Genomic DNA, 17,013 nt, shown 5'->3' on the forward strand with positions numbered 1-17,013 from the left:
TAAAATCATCTTGGTATAAATCTTATTCTGTATTTACAACTTATTTCCATGCCACCTGAGCTGTCCAAGGTGCCATGCAATTGATTGCTGGGATTTGTAGTTTAAGGGTGGACTTTTAATTTCTTGCTAGTGGGCTCTAAGCCACATCTTGAACTAGAGCTCTGTGACAGAAAATGCTGAGGGTGAACCTACATTATAGAATTCATGTAGCTTGATAGGACTTGGACTGCCATACCTTAATATTGGGAATTGTAGTTTTAACAGGTCTTTGGCCTTTACTGTCAAAAGAGGCCCCATAGCATTGCGCCATGGCAGTTCAAGTGGTGCCAAGCTGCATTAATTCTATAGTGTAGATGTACCCAAAGCGCCTCTTCATACTACAGATCCCAAGATTCAGTAGACAGAGTCATGACAGTAAGAGGCAGTGTGCAAGCCCTGAACTTACTGAGGAAAGATAAAAAAAACACGAGGAAGGAGATTCACGTGCTTGGGGCCACCACCAATACGGTCATCTTCTGCTATGGCTGAATGCAATAGAATCCTAGGAGTCATAGTTCACCAAGATCTTTAGCATTTCTGTATACGAACCCACATGATCTCTTCGATCATCAGGAGAGGCCCTGCTCACGCTCCCACTCCCATCGCAGCCGAGATTGGTGAGGACGAGGGAGAGGGCCTTCTCAGTGGTGGACACCTCGACTCTGGAACTCACTTTTCAAGGAAATCAGGCATGCCCCAACTTTGGCAGTCTTGTATGCTTTCACCAGGGTCCCATCTCTCCTACCTTGTTCATACCTAGCATTATTTTTAAACTTTAATTGCATTTGGCCCTACCATAAATGTGTGTTGTATTACTGTTATTGTTATTGCTTTTTTGTGTATGAGTTTTATTTTAATTGTTTATTGTTGTTATTGCTTGTAATGATGTATTGTGGGCTCGGCCTCATGTAAGCTGCACCGAGTCCCTTGGGGAGATGGTAGCGGGGTACAAATAAAGTATTATTATTATTATTATTATTATTATTATTATTATTATTCTCTGTCAAAGAGTTCTGTGTCTTTCAAAGGGTGACTCCTACGATTCCAAAGCATTGAATCAAGTAATGTCAAACTGCATTCATTCTGCAGTGAGAGAAAGCCCTTTCTAAGGCATGCTCAAGGGGTTTAAAAACAGTATGAGTTTGAGTCTGAACTTTGAACCGGACCCTTTCCTTTCCTTTTTCCTCTGCAGACCTTGGTGTGGTACTTAGACAATGAGCTTCTCGACAAAAAATCATCTGCGACCGTTCGCTTCCGGGAATGGAATCCTAAACCAGAATCCAAGTGAGCGCCAGGAAAACCCCAAAATGGATTCAAGACTTTTGAAAGATCATTCAAAATGTGTCATTTGGTTGATGCTTTTTATTTACTCCAATGATTTTATCCGGTACTGTCCAAAGCCTGTTCACTTTTCTTGGCTTTGAGTTTGTCTACACCAGTGTTTCTCAACCTGGGGGTCAGGACCCCGGGGGGGGGGGTTCAGAGGGGCCACCAAAGACCACCAGAAAACATATATATTTCTGGTGGTCTTAGGAACCCCTCTGGCATAGAAGGCTGAAGATCTCGCCGCCTGTCCTTCTCTTCCTTTTGGGAAACAGAGGGCGAATCCTCCCAACAAAAGTCCGGCGGTCTCAAAAGCACGGATTTTATTTCCAGCTGGGACCCTGGAGTGGACTATGTCCAAAAGCATCCAGAGCCCCAATATAGGCACTGACTATGCCTTTTATAGCCTTCAAATGCAAGCAAACAAAGAACATGCATCTACATACATTGACCTCATTCACTACGTCACCTTAGCATCATATGAATCTCAAGTTCTATTTTCCAACATACAAAAGGCATGTCTCTGTGTATTTCTATTATTTATTTATTTATTTATTACTTGCACTTATTAACCGCCGCTCTCAGCCCTAGGGCGACTCGTGGCGGTGTACAAAAACATAGAAAAGACAGTTTACAATAATTCAAGACAGCCAACAACATTCTACTACTACATAACATCTACTTATACTAAAAATCCGCTTCGTCTTATCATGGGGTCATAATCAATCTCATAGTCGTAGTCCATTCCGGTCGTCATTTCCAATAACATAGCACTCAGTTGAAGGCCATCTCGAAAAGCCATGTTTTCAGGCCCTTACGAAAGGCCATATTTCTAGGAGCAGCTTACATCCATCAGGGGCCTGCTTTTGACCTATCAGGAGGGAGAGGGGGGCTCCTTACTTAGAGCCTAGTTGTACCAGTCTGTTGCCACTAGGACAGGCTTATCTCTCTCCTGGAATGTATAGATAACATGCCCCCCTCTTCAGCCCCTCTCTTGCTGTGCCTGGACAGCAGCTTGCTTGTCCTGTTAGCATTCTTTCTATACAGAGAGAACTAGATTTTTCTATACATTTCAGTGCTTGTAAAGTACATACAATTTATACATAAATCAATATCTACTTTTCCAATATCTCCTCATCACCTCCACTAGGATTGGCTGCCCTCTCAGCCAAGGGGAGGGCAGTTTCTGAGACTCCAAATGGAAAGGGGAGAGCAGGTGTGCTTGGCGCATGGTGAGGGAGAGTGTATGAGGCTGGAGGGAGGTTTGTGCCAGCGAGTCCCTTCAAGGCACGGGGGTCTGTGTGGGAAGTTTGGCCCAATTCTATCCTTGACGGGGTCCAGAATGTTCTTTAATTGTAGATGAAGTATAAATCCCAGCAACTACAACTCCCAAATGTCAAGGTCTATTTTCCCCAAACTCCACCAGTGTCCACATTTGGGCATATTGAGTATTCATGCCAAGTTTGGTCCAGATCCATCATTGTTTGAATCCATAGTGCTCTCTGAAAGTAGGTGAACTACACCTCCCAAACTTAAGGTCAATGCCCACCAAACCCTTCCTGTATTTTCTGTTAGTCGTGGAAGTTCTGTGTGCCAAGTTTGGTTCAATTCCATCATTGGTGGAGTTCAGAATGCTTTTTGATTGTAGGTGAACTATAAACCCCAGCAACTATAACTCCCAAATACCAAAATCAATATCTCCCCTCAACCCCACCAGTATTCAAATGCGGGCATATCATGTATTTGTGCCAAATTTGGTCCAGTGAATGAAAATACGTTCTGCATATCAGATATTTACATGACGATTCATAACAGTAGCAAAATTACAGTTATGAAGTAGCAATGAAAATAATGTTATGGTTGAGGGTCACCACAACATGAGGAACTGTATGAAGGGGTTGCAGCATTAGGAAGGTTGAGAAACACTGGTCTACACTGTAGAATGAATACAGCTTGGCACCACTTTAATGACCATCCATCCGATGGGATCCTGGGAGCTGTAGTTAAGTGTAGCATCATTAATCTTGAGCAAAGGAGGCTAAAGACCTCTCACAGCGCAGAAGGTTAAAAAGGATCTTGTTAAAACTATAACTCCCAGGATCGCATGGGACCATGGCAATCAAAGTGGTCCCAAACTGGATCCGTTCTGCAGTGCAGAAGCACCCAAGGCTGAAGACAGTGTGAAACTACAACTCCCAAAATTGCAATAGTATTGCCTCTCAAGATTACATATTATTGGGGGTTCAAGTGATAGCAAACTGCATTCATTTTTCAGGAAGCTGTGATCAGTGGGGAGTTTTTTTAGTCTAACTGCAAGTATCATATTCCTCAGCTGAGGATATTTTGTAGCTCTTTGTGGATTCTTTCTTTTCTTTAGGGATTTTGGAGCCGCCAAAATATTCCTGGCGGAGGCCTCCGAGAAACTGGGTACGATGCTCACCTTGAGAGACCTGCCTTTGAAGGACAGAGATATGACGCCGACCGGAGTAAGATGGGACTTTTGGGCATTTCGGAGATTTATGAACAATGTATAGATAGTGGGTTGTTGTAGGTTTTTCCGGGCTGTATGGCCATGTTCTGGAGGCAATTTTTCTCCTGACGTTTCGCCTGCATCTATGGCAAGCATCCTCAGAGGTAGTGAGGTCTGTTGGTTCCAACAGACCTCACTACCTCTGAGGATGCTTGCCATAGATGCAGGCGAAACATCAGGAGAAAAATTGCCTCCAGAACATGGCCATATAGCCTGGAAAAACCTACAACAACCCAGTGATCCCGGCCATGAAAGCCTTCGACAATACAATGTATAGATAGATGTGCATAGAACAGCATGTCCATCCCAAACAAAAGACCATTCATACCATATTGGAATACTGCTATAGCTTGCATCCTATGGAAACCTGGAGTTTCTATAGTTTTGGGCAGACACCTACTCTGCCAGAGAGTTCTAGCATCGCATCAAAGGACACATTGCAAGATACCAAAGGCTGCATCCAGAGGAGTTTATGTTCTTTCTTTAATGCTAATATTATTCAACTGATACAAAGAGAGTAGTGTCAGGGTTTAGCATTTTGCAAAACTAAATCTAATCCAGCAGAACAACATGCACGAATATACACTTACTGAACACACAGCCAGAGAAACTGTTCTATGTACCTCGCACTCATTTGATCCGCTATACTATCCTACTCCCTTAAGATAATATTATATTAAAACACTTCTCATTTTAATAACATTAATTCAAAAACCTAGTTGATATTTGCCCTCTTGGTGATAAGAAAGTACCAATCTTCCTTGACCAATTCTCTTCTTCCTTCTCCTGCTGCTGCTGCTACTTCTCCTTCTTCTCTTTGACATTAGTCAGAGGTTTCTTCTTAATCCACTTCCTCCTCCTTTTATGCTCAGAGATGGAAGGAAAAAGGAAAAAGGAAAAAGAGAAGGAGGATGAGGAAGAAGAAGTAGATTAAGGAGAAATCTTTGACCAATGTCAAAGGAGGAGGAGGAGAAGAAGCAGAAGGAGGTGGAAGTGGTGGAGGAGGAGGAGGTAAAGGAGGAGAAGAAAATGAAGGAGGAGAAGGTAAAGGAGGAGAAGAAAGAGAAGGAGGGGGAAGAGGAGAAGGAGAAGAAGGAAGAGGAGGAGGAGGAGGAGAAGCTGGAGGAGGAGGAGGTAAAGGAGGAGAAAGGGAAGGAGGAGGGGAAGAAAGAGGAAGAGGAGCAGATATTATATATTGCTGTGCTGTCGCTCCTGGGGGCTATAACTCTTAGTGAAAGAGGCATGGACGTGACATCTTTCCCCAGGGGATTGCTTCTTGCCCTCTTTTAGGAAAACTGGAACTCCCAAGGACCAAAACACTGTAGATAACTTCAAAATAGGTTTAATTGTTCACAAAGAGTTATCCCTTTAATGCAGTAAGGTGGAAGTTTCAAAGGGGTAAAGGAAAATATACATTACAGTCTCTGGCTGTCTTGGGTCCAAGGAGTTTTTCAGCTGAGAAGCTTTTCCAGGTCCCTCTTTCTCAATGGCTGTGAATATCGGAATAATCACAACCCCAATTCCAATGGCCTATATTTTGAAGGCACAAAGCCTTCCTCTGGTGCCAAAGAACTGGTTTGAAGGCGCTTGAGACTTCTCAACGTCATCCAGGTTGATCTGAACATGAAGCATAAGTCTCAAGGGTAAGAACCTCAGAAGTGGTGCTGAGAGGTAACTTAATCAAGGGCTTCAGAGCCAAGTCTCTCTCTCATGTCCATCTGATAGAAAGTTTGATGGTGGAATGGAAAAGGAAACACTGTCCTGCTCTCTAGGAAGAGTTGGGGTCAAACAATTGAGCAGGAGGAGCAATTCAACTGGTGCAAACAACATTGATTGACAGCTATAAAAACCAATCAATCCAATTATATATTTACAGGGTAAAAAGGCATAATCAGGCATGATGCAACAGTTCAAATCCTGCAACTTACAGTTCTGCATATAGGTGGCGCCACTCGCACTGTCACATTGCAGTAATTGTCCATGTTTTCTTTCCAGTTGATCGTCGACCCTATTGGGATTTATTTGCCCAGTTTGCTTTGGAGGTTTCTTTTTCTCCTTCCACAAACGGATAACCATTTTTACATAACTCTATTTCAGTGCACGATTACAGTCCGAGTTTGTGTCTCTCCTCCTGAACCTGCTCCGCGCCCAACTTCAGATATGTTGAAATATGATTTGCAGAAACTCAGTGAGTAGTAAAGACTTCTTAGCACCATCATTGGGTTCATAAAGGACAAGTAAGCCACAAGTTGGCAAAGGAAGCTTGCAAATAATGGAGCAGGTGATGGTAGTTTAAAATGATCAAAATGGTGATTCTTGGAGAGGTGCTAGTCCTCATTGGATGCCAGTTTGTGCAAGGTTTCCTTAAATTATTTTAATCAATTCAAAACATTCTATTTTAATATTTATATTTTTTAAGTTTTTTCTAAGATGCATAGTTTTTCAAGATTGGGAGACACTTTGGGTCTCATTCCTGAGATAAAAGCAAAGTACACATTGATGTAGTTATTATTATAATAAAATAATAGTTGCAACATTGGAGAGGGCTTCTGTGTCACTGAGTGTTGGACAAAAGTGTTGAGTATTATGAGGTGTTGCTTATCGTCCAGGCAGGTAACAAGTCACACCTGTTGAACCTCACAATTTGTCCTGAAAGTGTCAGGATCACCATATTTTATTTATTTATTTATTTATTATTTGCACTTGTTAACCGCCACTCTCAGCCCGAGGGCGACTCGTGGCGGTGTACAGAACATAGAAAAGACAACAATTTACATTAAATCAAGACCATAACACCACATCTAAAAATCCGCTTCGTCTAGTTTGGGGTCATAGTCAATCTCATAGTCATAGTCCATTCCGGTGGTCATTCCAAAAAACAGAGCACTTAGTTGAAGCCCTTTTCGAAGAGCCAGGTTTTCAGGCCCTTGCGGAAGGCCATGAGGGAAGGCGCCTGTCTGATTTCAGCAGGGAGGGAGTTCCATAGCCGGGAGGCCACCACCGAGAAGGCCCGCTCTCTCGTCCCCGCCAGGCGTGCCTGTGAGGCAGGCGGGACCGAGAGAAGGGCCTCCCCAGATGATCTCAAGGTCCTCGTGGGCTCGTAGGCCGAGATGCGGTTCGCAAGGTATTTTGGGCCGGAACCGTTTAGGGCTTTGTAGGATAACACCAGCACCTTAAATTGGGCCCGGTAGCAAATCGGCAGCCAGTGGAGCTTGGACAGCAGGGACGTTGTGTGCTCCCTGCATCCCGCTCCGGTTAACAACATGGCTGCCGCGCGCTGGACTAGCTGGAGCTTCCGGGCCGTCTTCAAGGGCAGCCCCATGTAGAGAGCCTGGAACTGGCTGCTTCGGTTCTGTCTTAGAGAAGGGAGATGAGGGAAAGGAGGCTGGGTACAGGGAAGATAGTGTAAATAAGACATCTGCTCTGTGAGGGAAATAGAAATTGCAGATAATAATAATAATAATAATAATAATAATAATAATAATAATAATCTTTATTTATATACCGCTCCATCTCCCCGAGAGGACTCAGAGCGGTTCCCAAGTAATATCACAAAATATACAGAGTAAAAACAACATAACCATAAGATTAACAAACAAAATATAAACATAAAAATTGTCACCATAACACACATATATTAAAAATAAATCTGCCTGTTCAAGGCAATTAAAAATTTAAAAGGCCAGGCCAAGATCTGTGCAAGCCCAAAAATTCTAGGGGGGCCAGGAATTAAGTGCAATGCTATGGCAGGCAACAATGATATTAGGTACGGGTCTGTGGCTGTCCATTCCAGGGCTGATTAGAGGAAAGAATCTGGGTAATTGGTAGGAAGAATAAGGCCATATTAGACAATGTGTAGGGCTGAGTTAGAACTGGTCATTTTCAAAGGCTTGTTGAAACCACCAGGTCTTCAAGCTCTTACGAAAGGAGGGGAGGGATGCGGCCTGTCTTATTTCCTTTGGAAGGGCGTTCCAGAGACGGGAGGCCACCGCTGAGAAGGCCCTCTCTCTTGTCCCTACCAACTGTAGAGGGACCGAGATGAGGCCCTCCCCAGAAGATCTTAGAGCTCGCGCCGGTTCATAGAAGGAGATGCGATCGCGGAGATAGGCAGGGCCCGAATTGTTTAGGGCTTTATAGGTCATGACCTGCACCTTGAATTTGGCTCAGCAACATATCAGCAGCCAATGAAGCTGCTTTAATAGGGATGTTGTATGCTCCCTATAGTTTGCTCCAGTAAGGAGCCTGGCTGCCGCCCACTGTACCAGATCAAACTTCCGGACCGTCTTCAAGGGTAGCCCCATGTAGAGCGCATTGCAATAGTCCAGTTGGGATGTAACCAAGGCATGGACCACCCTGGCCAAGTCAGACTTCATGAGATATGGTCGCACCTGCCACACGTTTGAGTTGTGCAAACGCCCTCCCGGCCACCGCTGACACCTGAGCATCAAGCGACAGCATTGAGTCCAGGAGGACCCCCAAGCTACGGACCTGAGCCTTCAGGGGGAGTGTAACCCCGTTGAGCACAGGTTGCCACCCAATACCCCGGTTGGCCCCTCAACTGACCAGGAGGACCTCTGTCTTGTCTGAATTAAGCTTCAACCTGTTAGCCCCCATCCAATCCATCACAGCCATCAGACACTGGTTCAGGGTCTGGGAGGCTTCCTTGGAATTCGGTGGAAATGAGTAGTAGAGTTGGGTGTCATTTGCGTACAGATGGCACCCAACTCCAAAACTCCAGATAACCTCACCCAGCAGTTTCATATAGATATTGAAAAGCATGGGGGATAGAATGGTTGATGGTATCGAAAGCTGCTGAGATATCCAGGAGAACCAACAGGGACACACTCCCCCTATCAAGCTCTCTTTGGAGGTCATCTACCAAGGCGACGAAAGCCGTCTCAGTACCATGGTGAGGTCTAAAACCAGACTGTGATGGATCTAGATCAGTGGTTCTCAACCTGGGGTCCCCAGATGTTTTTGGCCTACAACTCCCAGAAATCGCAGCCAATTTACCAGCTGTTAGGATTTCTGGGAGTTGAAGGCCAAAAACATCTGGGGACCCCAGGTTGAGAACTAGATAGTCGGTGTCATCCAGGAATCCCTGGAGTTGGGAGGCAACCACCCGCTCTAGAACCTTGCCCAAGAAAGGGAGGTTAGAAATTGGCCGGTAGTTATTTAGGACCGAGGAATCTAGAGACGCCTTTTTTAACAAACTGTGGCACAGTGTTTGGCCACTAGAGGGCGGATGGGACTTGGGCTGTTATATTACAGGGTGCTTGTGCCGGAAACTTTAGAACTGTCTTTTATGGACTGAGGAAAGAAGGAAATAAATCATTTGTCTCCAGCATATTCTTTTGAGTTTGATTTCAACACCTAGATCTTCCAGAATCTTACAAAAAGCATTGCTTCTTTTAATGAACATTCACATCCGTTTAGGGATGGTTCCAATATTTGCTAAACGTGCCATATCAATACAGTGACTACAGAACTCTTTCCTTGCGGTCCTTGCCAGTTTGCTGCCCCATTTGTGCCAAGGAGTCCGTCCTGGAAGAAGTGGGTCCAAAGGAGATGGGTACCATTGAGTTGCCAAAGACCACCATGAAGTTGGCAATGAACAAAAAGCAGGAATTCCAGGTAAGGCAGCCCAATGTATTGTCAAAGGCTTTCATGGCTGGAATCACTGGGTTGTTGTAGGTTTTTTCGGGCTATATGGCCATGGTCTAGAGGCATTCTCTCCTGACGTTTTGCCTACATCTATGGCAAGCATCCTCAGAGGTAGTGAGGTCTGTTGGAACTAGGAAAAGGGGTTTATATATCTGTGGAATGACCAGGGTGAGACAAAGGGCTCTTGTCTGCTGGAGCTAGGTGTGAATGTTTCAACTGACCACCTTGATTAGCATATAATGGCCTGACAATGCCTGGAGCCAACTTTTGTTGAGAAGTGATGAGATGTCCTTGTTTGTTTCCTCTCTGTTGTTGTGCTGTTGCAATGTTAGAGTTTTTTTAATACTGGTAGCCAGATTTTGTTCATTTTCATGGTTTCCTCCTTTCTGTTGAAATTGTCCACATGCTTGTATATTTCAATGGCTTCTCTGTGTAGTCTGACATGGTGGTTGTGAGAGTGGTCCAGCATTTCTGTGTTCTCAAATAAAATGCTGTGTCCAGGTTGGTTCCTCAGGTGCTCTGCTATGGCTGATTTCTCTGGTTGAAGTAGTCTGCAGTGCCTTTCGAGTTCCTTGATTCGTGTTTGGGCAATGCTGCGTTTGGTGGTCAAGGTGATCAGTTGAAACATTCACACCTAGCTCCAGCAGACAAGAGTCCTTTGTCTCACCCCAGCTATTCCACAGATATATAAACCCTCTTTCCTAGTTCCAACAGACCTCATTACTTCTGAGGATGCTTGCCATAGATTCAGGCGAAACGTCAGGAGAGAATGCCTCTAGACCATGGCCATATAGGTTCTTGTGGGTTTTTCGGGCTATAGAGCCATGTTCTAGAGGCATTTCTCCTGACATTTCGCCTGCATCTATGGCAAGCATCCTCAGAGGTAGTGAGGTCTGTTGGAATTAGGACAATGGGTTTATATATCTGTGGCATAGCTGGGGTGGGGCAAGGAGCTCTTCCCTGCTGCAGTTAGGTGTGAATGTTTCAGCTGATCACCTTCATTAGCATTTGAAGGCCTGTCTGAGCCTGGGAAAATCTCTTGCTGGGAGGTGTTAGTCTGTGCCTGGTTGTTTCCTCTCTGTTGTTTTGCTGTTGTAATTTTAGAGTTTTTTAATACTGGTAGCCAGATTTTGTTCATTTTCATGGTCTCTTCCTTTCTGTTGAAATTGTCCACTTGCTTGTGGATTTCAATGGCTTCTCTGTGTAGTCTGACATGGTGGTTGTTGGTGTGGTCCAGCATTTCTGTGTTCTCAAATAATATGCTGTGTCCAGGCTGGTTCATCAGGTGCTCTGCTATGTCTGACTTCTCTGGTTGAAGTAGTCTGCAGTGCCTTTCATGTTCCTTGATGCATGTCTGGGCGCTGCGTTTGGTGGTCCCTATGCATGGTATACGGTAGACTCCTGCAGAGGTGAGAGGAGCTCCTTACCCCACCCCAGCCATTCCACAGATATATAACCCCATTGTCCTAATTCCAACAGACCTCACTACCTCTGAGGATGCTTGCCATAGATGCAGGTGAAACGTCAGGAGAAATGCCTCTAGAACATGGCTCTATAGCCCGAAAAAAACCCACAAGAACCTAGTGATTCCAGCCATGAAAGCCTTCAACAATACATGGCCATATAGCCCGAAAAAACCTACAACAACCCAGTTTTGTTCTTTATTTACTGTTATAAGTTTAGAGTTTTTTTAATGCTGGTAGCCAGATTTTGTTCATTTTCATAGTTTCTTCCTTTCTGTTGAAATTGTCCACATGCTTGCGGATATCAGTGGCTGCCAGCTCCAGAGCAACCTTGAAAATTGTGCTTCTTGCCAAAAGTGCTTCCAAGACATAACCATCTGCAACAAAATCCTCCAAAGTAGCCATGGGAATTGTGCCTTTCAACCAAAAAGTCTTCAAAGGTATGACCAATGTGACCATCTCTCCGCTTTGCAGGTGCGGGTGCGAATCCTGGAATGCCGGCAACTGCAGGAAAACAACATCAAGCCAGTGGTGAAGGTGTACATCGGGGACCACGTCTTCCGGACACGAATCAAAGCTGGGAATAACCCTTTCTACAACGAGGTGGGCTTTCCTTGGTCTTGAAGAAGCAGGGGGATCCCATGAGATCTAGAATAGGCATGGGCAAACTTCGACCCTTCAGGTGTTTTGGACTTCAACTCCCACAATTCCTAATGTATTGAACTGAATGGTGATTATGTGGAAAAATAATGTAATCCCAATGCTACAATTCCTGTAAGTTTTATTAAAATAATATTCATTCTCTGTATTTTAAAAAAATATTGTAACCTTGCTTTCTGGATAAACCTCATATTATTACCATGGTTTGGATTTCTCTATTTAAAGCAATTTTTATTCAAGAAAAATAAACCAAAACAAAACACACAAGCTGATATTTTGGATATATACAATTGAAAACAACAGAACGACATACTATGATATTATAGAGCCACATTTCCACTTTACTAACATTCTACGAATTCATAAATCCTGCAATGGACATTTAGCCTATTGTTGTTAAAATGTAATGAAGATGTAGGGAGCCCCCGTTGGCGCAGCAGGTTAAAGTGCTGACCTGCTGAACTTGCTGACCGAAAGGTTGCAGGTTCAAATTTGGGGAGCGGCATGAGCTCCCGCTGTTAGCCCCAGATTCTGCTGAGCTAGCAGTTCGAAAACATGCAAATGTGAGTAGATCAATAGGTACCACTCCAACGGGAAGGTAATAGTACTCCATGCAGTCATGCTGGCTACATGACCTTGGAGGTGTCTATGGACAATGCCAGCTCTTCGGCTTAGAAATGGAGATGAGCAGACACAACTGGATTTAATGTCACGGGAAAACCTTTACCTTTATCTAATGAAGAAGTCCCAACCCTTTCTTAAAGTTGCTCACTTGCATACACCACAGAGAAGGTAGTACCCTTACTTCCATAGATCTGGTTTTTCTTTTTATCATTCTTCTTGTACAATATAAGAACCTGTCTTGTTTACAAGTGGAAACTGCACTATTTGAGTATGTGGCAACCAATACATAACCTCCCCATTACAGGAATAGCTTCAGTTGGGTCTAGCACTGTGTTTCTCAACCTTCCTAATGCCGTGACCCCTTAATACAGTTCCTCATGTTTTGTTGACCCCCAACCATAAAATTATTTTCATTGCTTCTTCATAACTGTAATTTTGCTGTTGTTATGAATCATAATATAAATACCTGATATGCAGGATATATTTTCATTCACTGGACCAAATTTGGCACAAATACCCAATATACCCAAATTTGAATACTGGTGGGATTTGGGATGAGAGATTGATTTTGTCATTTGGGAGTTGTAGTTGCTGGGATTTATAGTTAACCTTCAATCAAAGAGCATTCTGAACATCACAAATGATGGAATGGAACCAAACTTGCCACACAGAACTCCCATGACCAACAAAAAATTCCGAAGGGTTTGGTGAGCATTGACCTTGGGTTTGGGAGTTGTAGTTCACCTATATCCTGAGAGCACTGTGGAGTCAAACAATGATGGATCTGGACCAAACTTGGCACCTATACTCAATATGCCTAAATGTGAAGACTGGTGGAGTTTGGGGGAAATAGACCTTGACATTTAGGAGTTGTAGGTGCTGGGATGTATAGTTCACTTACAACCAAAGAGCATTCTGAACCCCACCAACGATAGCATTGGGCTAAACTTCCCATACAGAACCCACATGATCAACAGAAAATACCGTGTTTTCTGATGGTCTTTGGCGACCTCCCTGACACCCCCTTGCAACCCACCCTCAGGGGTCCCGACCCCTAGGTTGAGAATCATTAGCTACCAAATAGATTTACTTTATCGTCTCCACCCTAAATGTCCATCAAACCTTAAACCCACTCTTCGCTTCCTTCTGTTTATTTTACCTATGTATTTATTTGTCCTGCAGATATTTGTCAAGAACTTTAAGGACATGCCTCTTCGACTCTTTGATCAATTCATTACCATACAGGCAAGCCAATCATTTCTTACACAAAATACTCCGCAATCCAAAATTATCCACATAGGTTAACTGAGGGGGTGATGCCTTTGCTTTTGGGTGGTTCGATGGACACCAAGTTTGTTCCGTGTGCAAGATTATTTAAAATATTTTGCACAAAATGACCATCAGGCTATGGTGCATATGAACTATCAGTAAATTATCTCTGAAGGGGTTAATGAAGCTTATCGGAGTGCAGAGATGTTAAAATGCTGAAATGCAAGCCTAAGAGAGAGGTTTGTTCTCTGGCCTACAGAGGAGAGAACGCCAAAGAGAGATAAAGTATTTAGAAAACACAGGATGCTCAGTATGTACACGTATTCCAAGAGCTTATCGTTCCAAGAGCTTATTGTGGCAGTAGCATTGGGAAGATATAAGTGATAGTTCTATTGCTTTAGGGTGGGAGAAGAAGACATTTGCGTTCATGTACATGACCTATCACCAACATGTAAAAGATATAGCTATGGTAGATGGTGGATTTCCAGGTGATGATTGCCATTTCCTTAGGTCCTGAACTCCAGAGCCATAAGAGCGGATTCACTCATTGGAGTATTCAAGGTGAGCGTCTCCTACTTTGGGTCATATCAGATGTGACGCATATCATGGTTTCTCTACAGGCGCTCTCCAAGTGGATAGGCATGTGGGTTGTTGTGAGTTTTCTTGGCTGTATGGCAATGTTCCAGAAGCATTCTCTCCTGATGTTTTGCCCACATCCAGGAGAGAATGCTTCTGGAACATGGTCATACAGCCCGGAAAACTCACAGCAACCCAGTGATTTTGACCATGAATGCCTTTGGCAACCGATGTTGTTGTTCATTCGTTCAGTCGTCTCTGACTCTTCGTGACCTCATGGACCAGCCCACGCCAGAGCTCCCTGTCGGCTGTCACCACCCCCAGCTCCTTCAAGGTCAGTCCAGTCACTTCAAGGATGCCATCCATCTTGCCCTTGGTCAGTCCCTCTTCCTTTTACCTTCCACTTTCCCCAGCATAATTGTCTTCTCTAGGCTTTGCTGTCTCCTCATAATGTGGCCGAAAGACTTCAACTTCATCTCTAGTATCCTTCCCTCCAATGAGCAGTCGGGCTTTAATTCCTGGAGGATGGACTGGTTGGATCTTCTCGCAGTCCAAGGCACTCTCAGCACTTTCCTCCAGCACCACAGCTCAAAAGCATCTATCTTCCTTTGCTCAGCCTTCCCTAAGGTCCAGCTCTCACATCCGTAGGTTACTATAGGGAATACCATGGCTTTGACTAGGCGGATCTTTGTTGCCAGTGTGATGTCTCTACTTTTTACTATTTTATCAAGATTGGACATTGACAACCGATAGGCATGTGTTTGTCATAGCATGGATGTTCCTCACCTCTATATCTGTTGGGGTTCAGCCTGGGTGTGAACCTGAACCTGATTCTCTAATTGTATTTCCTGATGCCACTGAAAACGTTGATTCTGAGGTCAGTGTAGAAGAAACTCCTGCACGCTTGGAAAGTGAAAGTACACATTCTCATGAGAATGTTTCAGAGCCAAGCAGTGATAGCTCTCCAGAGAAGCTAACACCTGGGATCTTTAATGAGGATAGAAGAAGACAGATTTGGCAAAACAGGGGTGAATTGCAGAGTCTGCGAAGGTCAGCCAGATTGAAAGAAAAAGAAACAAGGGCTTCAAAGCTTGGAGGCGTGTCATGAAACAGATTCCTCGGCTTTAAGTGCCTCTCGCCAGGTTGACTCTTTAGATCAGGCATTGTTTTAGACTGAGGCATTACCTTGGCAGATCTCCCGTTTCTCGTGGCCTTCATCCCAAGAGGCTTCTAGTGCTCCAAGTACGGTTAGTGGATTGCTTTAATTCTTCTTTTCCTTTTCTTCATATCCCTCTACAAGAGACCAATTTGTCTAATCATATTTCCTGAGTTATTTTATCCATTTCTTGAATCTCCCTCACCTTATTTATCCACTGCTCTATACCTGATGTTTCCTCCCATTTCCAGAGTTTTGTGTAGCCGATCCTACACCGTGTCAAATATGTAAATACAATGTCTTCATTTAAGTCCAATCTTAACTCTGAATCTAATATGCCTAATTAATAATATTCAGGCTTTCTTGAAAAAAATAATAAAGATTTGTTGGCATTCCTCATGCATTTGTTTCCAATATTTTATGGCTTCTTTACAAGTGGAAGAAACTTCCTTCATGTGGAAGAAACTTCCTTCATGGTGATGACATTTCCAGTAATTCTTTTCTGTGTTCTTCTACATCAAGCTATTTTTTCGATGTTATAGGCAGGATATATTTCCATTCACTGGACCAAATTTGGCACAAATACCCGATATGCCCAAATTTGAATACTGGTGGAGTTGGAGGGGGGAATTGATTTTGTCATTTGGGAGTTGTAGTTGCAGGGATTCAGGGATTTATAGTTCACCTACCATCAAAGAACATTCTGAACTCCGGCACCAACGATGGAATTGAAGCAGACGGCACACAGAACTTCCATGACCAACAGAAAACACTGGAAGGGTTGGTGGGCATTGACCTTGAATTGTAGTTCCTAAGACCATCAGAAATATGTGTTTTCTTATGGTCTTTGGCGATCCCTCTGCAATACCCATTCGAGCCCTCCAGGGGCCGAGACTCCCAGGTTGAGAAACGCTGTCTTAGAACATTTGGAATGATGGTATACAAATAATAAAGGGTTCCAGGTTTTGCCATTTGAAAACAGTGATTTTTTCTTCCCATTTTGCTGTAGCTGCCTTTCTTTGGTTGGGCGTAGCGTAATGTCTCCTATGTGTTTTCTTTACAGATTGAGATGGGACTTGTGTACAATTCCCCAGGTATGCTCATGCAGAGACAGCTGCAAATTATGTGTCTTTGAGTCCATTAATGTAGTTTGACATCCCTTTTAACTTCCATGGCTCAAAGCTATGGAATCATGGGGAAATGTAATTTGATTTATTTATCGTGTCATCAGTAACCAGACATTTGTATTACATTTTTAACAAAAACAAACAGACAAAACACAGAATTTGCAAGCTTGGTAGTTGATTAAATGTCCTTTGACCAGTAGCTGGCCACTTGGAGTGACTCTGGTGTTGCCGCAAGAAGGTCCTCCAGTGTGCACGTGGCAGGGCTCAGGTTGCATTGCAGCAGGTGGTCTGTAGTTTGCTATTCTCCACACTTGCATGTCGTGGATTCCACTTTGTAGCCCCATTTCTTAAGATCGGCTCTGCATCTCGTGGTGCCAGAGCGCAGTCTGTTCAGCGCCTTCCAAGTCGCCCAGTTTTCTGTGTGCCCAGGGGGGAGTCTCTCATTTGGTATCAGCCATTGATTGAAGTTCTGGGTTTGAGCCTGCCACTTTTGGACTCTCGCTTGCTGGGGTGTTCCAGCGAATGTCTCTGTAGATCTTAGAAAATTATTTCTTGATTTAAGTCGTTGACGTGCTGGCATCC

General features: G+C 43.8%; 1 protein-coding gene across 1 annotated transcript in view; it reads left to right on the plus strand.

Moving 5' to 3' along the window:
* Positions 1–9,410: 9,410 nt before the first annotated feature.
* FER1L5 (fer-1 like family member 5) overlaps positions 9,411–17,013 on the plus strand; it is an 86,748-nt gene continuing 79,145 nt past the window's right edge. The window contains exons 1-5 of the mRNA XM_067470863.1: positions 9,411–9,526; positions 11,494–11,622; positions 13,486–13,548; positions 14,083–14,133; positions 16,368–16,398. Of these exons, the coding sequence (XP_067326964.1) occupies positions 9,461–9,526; positions 11,494–11,622; positions 13,486–13,548; positions 14,083–14,133; positions 16,368–16,398 (340 nt within the window). The 5' untranslated portion in view covers positions 9,411–9,460. The remainder of the gene's footprint in view (positions 9,527–11,493; positions 11,623–13,485; positions 13,549–14,082; positions 14,134–16,367; positions 16,399–17,013) is intronic.

The sequence above is a fragment of the Anolis sagrei genome, chromosome 7 (assembly GCF_037176765.1).
Source record: "Anolis sagrei isolate rAnoSag1 chromosome 7, rAnoSag1.mat, whole genome shotgun sequence".
In the NCBI taxonomy this organism is placed as follows: domain Eukaryota; kingdom Metazoa; phylum Chordata; class Lepidosauria; order Squamata; family Dactyloidae; genus Anolis; species Anolis sagrei.